Source organism: Saccostrea cucullata, unplaced genomic scaffold, assembly GCF_032062105.1.
Source record: "Saccostrea cucullata isolate Sc308-1 unplaced genomic scaffold, CSIRO_AGI_Scuc_v1 ctg5685, whole genome shotgun sequence".
Taxonomy (NCBI): Eukaryota; Metazoa; Mollusca; class Bivalvia; order Ostreida; family Ostreidae; genus Saccostrea; species Saccostrea cuccullata.
This window is the reverse complement of record NW_026939842.1, coordinates 55251-61688: the sequence shown is the minus strand read 5'-3', so window position 1 is coordinate 61688 and position 6438 is coordinate 55251. Positions and strand designations below refer to the sequence as shown.

At 31.9% G+C, this 6438-nt stretch overlaps 1 protein-coding gene across 1 annotated transcript in view; it reads right to left on the bottom strand.

Moving 5' to 3' along the window:
- Positions 1-3290: 3290 nt before the first annotated feature.
- The window catches only part of LOC134254109 (uncharacterized), a 36040-nt gene continuing 32892 nt past the window's right edge, over positions 3291-6438 (bottom strand). Inside the window, exons 5-7 of the mRNA XM_062736662.1 lie at positions 4824-4890; positions 4618-4640; positions 3291-3440 (exon numbers count right to left, since the gene is read on the bottom strand). Of these exons, the coding sequence (XP_062592646.1) occupies positions 3291-3440; positions 4618-4640; positions 4824-4890 (240 nt within the window). The remainder of the gene's footprint in view (positions 3441-4617; positions 4641-4823; positions 4891-6438) is intronic.

Genomic DNA, 6438 nt, shown 5'->3' with positions numbered 1-6438 from the left:
AGTAAAAGGTTATACAAGAGGCCCAAGGGCCTTGATGGTCACATGCCTATAACACAACAGTGTTAAAAATCTTTCATAAATATAAAAATAAATGGCCATTGGCCTTATAGATCACCTGAGTACCTGTAACAACTTTTCAACGATTTAATTTGGTTTGTGTTTTAGACCAGAGGCTATGAAATACACCATTTTAAAGATGCGCCATGGCTTATCATACATGTAACTATACACTTAGCGGAAAAGATATCATAAATCTTATTTTATCATAAATGGTTGATTAATACCAAAGAGCAAATTTCACAGCATTATTTATTTTCAGACTTTGTAACCCCCCCCCCCCCTCCCTCCACGTACCCATTAATTAATCATTTAAAAAAAAAACTCTTATCATTGGCACAATACCTAGGAGCCAAGAAAACAATTCCAAGAATTCGTGTTTTTAACTATTCAATCATAAGAACCCCGACCTAGCACCGGAATACTTGACCCAGGGGACCTGAAATTCACAAATTTGGAAGAGGCATTCTTTCTCACTTTATCCTTGCATATTGCTATTTGGTTTAGTATCCAGGAACAGAAAAGACGATTTTTTGAAAGAATTTTTGCATTTTAACTATATAATCAATCCATGTAATTCGCAGTTTTGGAAGAGGCAGCCTTATTAAATATAACTATCCATCTGGTTAGTTTATTGAATGCTCAGGAGCAGAGAAGAAGGTTTTCAAAGAATAAATATGGTATATTTTCATTTTTTTTAATCAATAGTGTACGAGGGTTGTCCCAAAATTCCGTAGACAAGCGTTGTTTTGTGGGAACCCTACGTCATACATGAATGAAACTTCGTATATAGATTAAACAAACATTATCTAATAAATTTATGGACAAATATGGAGTTACTACACAAATTATTCCAATTTAAAAGACGCATTTCATTGTCTTGTGTAGGAAGGTGGCGCAATACCCGAAAGATGCTATTAAAATTTGGTATATTATATTTAAAATCCTACGGAAAAGTTATTACTACCCCATATTTTTTTTATGGAAATGAAAATTCTTAATATTGTTTTATCAACTATATTTCCTCAAATTTTGGTGTGTATGCTTTGATAAATATGAATTTTATAACGTTTTATATACATGGGGTTAAAAGCTGAATTTGTGAAAAATGGCGGCGGCGTTGGCACAGGCGGCGCACTGAACTATGATCAAGTGTTTTGATCCTGAATTCACTCTTACAAAAATGTACCAGTCATAAACATAATAAATGTTTGGTAGACTAGGAAACTTTATCTCCTCCTTAGTATTTAAAATGACTAAAAGGTTTCTCTATGTATATGTCAATAACAGTAATTAAAATAAACGACAGGGCTAAGAAATTGGCAAGAGTTCCATTGTGCAAATCCATTAGAGAAAATAAACGAAAAGCCCGTAGAAAATATAGCGTTTTCAAATTATTATTATTTCATACCTGTACATGCATATCGTTTGTTTACATATTTTAATGTTTAATCATATCATAGTAATAAGATATTTCACATCTATAATTATAACCGTTTCGTTTGATTTAAGAATTTGATTCTCGTAGTTGAAATATTTTCTTTAAAATTTTGAACCGTTGACATTTGTATTTTTTAACGTTGCAGGTTGCTCCGGGTGTTAGAGAATGACATCACTTTAAATGTTATTACTCAAAAAGTTTTCAAGTAAACATGATAAAACTTCGTAATTTATCTGCCAAGAACATGCTTTATCCACCCTGAAAATTTTATAAAGATACATTGATTTCTTTAAAAGATATGATCTCAGTCTACGAAATTTTGGGACAACCCTCGTACAACCATACTACTAGACCCCTTACCCAGGGACCATGATATTCATAATTTTTTAAGAAGGACCTTTGCTCATCCTAACTATGTACTTGGTTAGTTTGTTAAATACCCGGGGCAGAGGGGAAGATAATAAAAAAATTATGAGTTTCCGCAATGTAAACAATGGAGCCCCGTCCTTACACCAGAACCACGGGTCCATGAAAATCACAATTTTCGAAGAAGAGGAACGGTCCTTGTGAGAGTCACAATTTGTTGAAGAGGGACCTTTGCTCATCTTAACTATGTACTTGGTTAGTTTCTTTAATACCCAGGGGCAGAGGGGAAGATTATAAAACAATTTATGCATTTCCGCAATGTAATCAATAGAGCCCCGTCCTAACACCAGAGACCCTTACACTGGGTCCGTGAAAATCACAATTTTCGAAGAAGAGGAACGGACCTTGTGAGAGTCACAAATGTTGAAGAGGGACCTTTACTCAGTATAACTATGTATGTACATATTATTTGTTTGTTTAATACCCAGGAGTATAGAGCAGAGAGTAGAGAATAAGATTTTCAAATTAAAGAATTCATACATTTGCACTACATAATCAACAGAGACCCTCTCTAACATCAGAACACCTGATCCTTGGGCGATGCAATCACAATTTTTGATAAGGCAGCCTTATTCAACATAACCATGTACTTGATAAGTTTATTATATGCCCAAAAGCAGAGGAGGAAGAATTTATGAATTGTCATTATATAATCAATAGAACCGACCCCGGGCCCACGAAAATCACAATTTTGGTAGAGGCAGCCTTTCTCAACACAATTATGTACTTAATTAGTTTATTAAATGCCCAGAATGAAAGGGGAAGATTTCAAAGTATCAATGAATCGTCATTATATATTCAATCAAGAACGCCTTAACACCAGAACCTCTTACCCTGGGGTCATGAGATTCACTATTTTGGAAGAGGCAGCCTTATTAAAACAACTATGTACTTATCTAGTTCATTGAATATCCAGAAGCAAAGAAAAAGATTTCAAATAATTAATGAATTGTCATTATATAATCAATAGAGGCCCGCCTTAACATCAAAACCTCTTACCCTGGGCCCTTGAAAATTAACAATTTTGGAAGAGGCAGTCTTATTCAACATAACGATGAACAATTTCACTGTTTAATGTCCAGGAGTAAAGAAGAAAATCTTTAAAGATTGCATTTATTTAGTGGTTTTGGTCCCAGGGAAATAGGGAGCATGGGATACACAGTTTTTGTTTTCCTGCACCCATAGATGCTTATGTTAACACAAGAAGCAGGGTGCATGACGAAGGACGAAAACGGATAGCAATAGGTATGGTGACTTTAAATCTGTAGTTGAACTAAAGAAATTAAGTATCCCTTTTTCGGAAAATAGTTAAAGTTATTGATCTCTGTTTCTTTTCAGATAAACATCATTCATCTTTAATTATAAATTATTTGCTTGATTTTAGTATAAAAGCGCAGAATACTTTTTTCACAAAGATTTCCACTGAATCCGTTCCTACAGGAACAGTTATATCTGGTGTTATTATCGAATGAGTGACAGCTTCCCATATTTTGGCAAGGCTCTGATGCACAAGGATCTAAAAAATAAAAGGAATTATGTTTTGTTTAACTGTTAATATAAACTAAAAGTGAAATGTTTGATAAAGAACAGGAAAATTTAACATTAAATTAATTAGAATATGATCATGGATTCGCACAGGCGAAACACAGATATGATTTCAGACGACGTAGTTTCTACGTTAAATACCATTTTGGATGTCGATAAATATGCAAATTGATATTCCTCAATTATTATTGAATATTGTAAATAGGAACAGATGTCTTTATTTTGCATAATCACTTTAATGTAATAAAGTTTTAAAAAACAATTTTTACATCTTCTATGCTATAATTATAGCATATATACACATTGCATTAAATATGTATGATTTTTCCTCTCCGATGAATATTTTGTCGTGTCGACCAGTTCAAGAATAAGTGGAAAATGAAAAGCGTCATTTTAAATGTTCCATGCAAAAGTGCACTCTGAGGTCTTATTACTGCGAAGTTTAAAAAAAATTACAGAAGCCATCTCTGAATTAAAGTTATATAACTATGCCAACTAATTATATATGGATCAATTATGATACCGACGTCCCTTTCAGTTACTTTGAAGTTACTTTACTTAGGGCGACATAATGAAATATCATGTAAGAAGATTATTTTCGTAATTTTCATTGGCTGAATGGACGTCACGTGAAATTCCTCCTTTTATGATATCAGACACAGAAAAGATAAAGACCTCGCAGACTCGGTCGCTATCACTTTCTGTGTCTTATCAATTGTTTTGAGTCCTTATAACAACATATCGACCTACACTGAAGTCCATAATTTTATATTATCGACCATGGTAAAAATTCTTGCATGAATTTTACAATTTTGATTAAAGATAAATGGCTTATCAAATGACACGATCAATAAAAATATCAAATTTCATGAACACCCTAGATGTATCTTTTAACCAGACAAGTGAAAAGCTAAAGGGCCTTAATGGTCACCTGAGTATAAAACACTGTTAAGGATCTATAAAAATATAAAACAAGAGGCCCAAGAGCCTTATCAGCCTTATAGATGACCTGAATACCATATAACAACTTTCGAAGAATTGAATTTGGTTTGTGTTTAAATAGGAAGCCATGAAATTCCCAATTTTGAAAAAGACACCATTGCTTATAATAACTATACGCTTAGCGGAGATTTTGTTATAAATCTTACTTCATCACGAATGGCTGGTAATGCTAAAGAGTAGATTTCAAAGTATTTTTTATTTTCAGACTATTTCCAGACTATGTTACCCCTAAACCCCTGATCCATGGGTTATGAAATAAACCATTTTAAAAGCGACACTCTTCTTCATCATAGACATGAACGTAGATAATTGGTATGATACTGTTTTATTTTAATTTTATTTAAAAACTTACTGGGAATACAAACATCCAGACGTCTGACAAACTTGAGTATCATTGCATGGATTTGCCTGGCATCGGTCTATCATAAACAGAACAATTATTAGTATGCCTTAGTTATTGATAGGAATGGTTAAGAGTCAAGGTCAGGTCAGGGTCATTACATTTTCCCTGGACATTAAGAAAAAACTAACTGCATCCAATCATGCGATACGGTCTTCTATATAAAAAAAAATCAAATGTTTTTCTTTTTGCACAAAAAGATATAATTATATAGGGTCTATAAATTGACATTACCAAATTGACATAAATAGTTTAACAAGAAATGTATTTTGGTTAATCCGAATTTTCTCTGTTTTTCTGAATTTTTTTAAGGATATATGTTATTTTTATATGGGTCCTATATTCAATTTTTTCTTATTTTCACATATGGTAATGAAGTCAGATAGAGATACAAAATGATACAAAAACAAACGTTTTGACCGTTTACTTAGAGAGTAAAAACACTTTCTATGGATTTTTGGCTCACATCTGTACTCAAATTGGAAGCATTTAAAAGTCAACATAGCTGTAGTTTGTTTGAAAAATCATATTTATTTGATACATTTTAAAACTTTATTCCCTTATATTAATTTAGCAAACATTTGAAAATTCTTCAAATCTTTGATTCTGTAAAACTTATAACTAAATTCGTTGTTCTATAATAAATTTGAGAGGCAGAAAAGAAAATGTTTTCATGCGCCTCCATTCCGCCAAAAATATAGCCCCTGCTCGTTTTCGAACACAATTTACCATTTCTATTTAAAGATGCACAATGATGACGAGGAAAGAAAAATATATTCTTTTAAATCTCTTTCACCTAATTACAGTACCCGCATCGTTATTCTTTACAGGATACACGCACGATAGGATAAACGCAAAACACGATAAACGCAGAACACGATACACGCAAAACACGATAAACCTGATAAACGATCTTCACGATAGGATAAACGCAAAACCTGTTTCAAAATGCGAAACGTTTTTTGACAAGAAAAAAAAATTATTTTGTTTGATTACTGCAATATGTTAATTTAGATATTTTCAAAGCTTCAACCTATATATTATAAAGTATTTTAAAGAATTATAATTATAAAACAACTTGAGATCACTGTGGTAATTTTACAAAAGTTTTATTCATTCATTTATTTGACAATGATTTAATGGATTATAATGAAATGCAGATTGTATTTTTTTTATTTCAACTCAAAGGTGGTGATTTCTAATTATTATTTCTAATTATTATTGTAAATATCGAAATTCTTGCCTTAAGGTTGAACCAAGAATCGTTTAATTACGGATGTTTGAACATACATGTACATGTAAAGCTGTGTTGAAAATCCCACTGACTTCTGTTGTTTATCACGGGTACAATATTTATGAAACACTATAAATGAGTTCATTTCATTATTAATAAAGATAAAATTATTTGTAGGTAATTAATTTATCTACAAGTACTAAATTAGTTTACGGAAGAACTTTACTCAAAAAATTAAATATTTGTATTTAATGTCTAAAGCTTACAATCTGCGGTGTATACAAAATCGAAACTAAATAATAAAATCTTATGAAACAATACATGTAGAAAGCC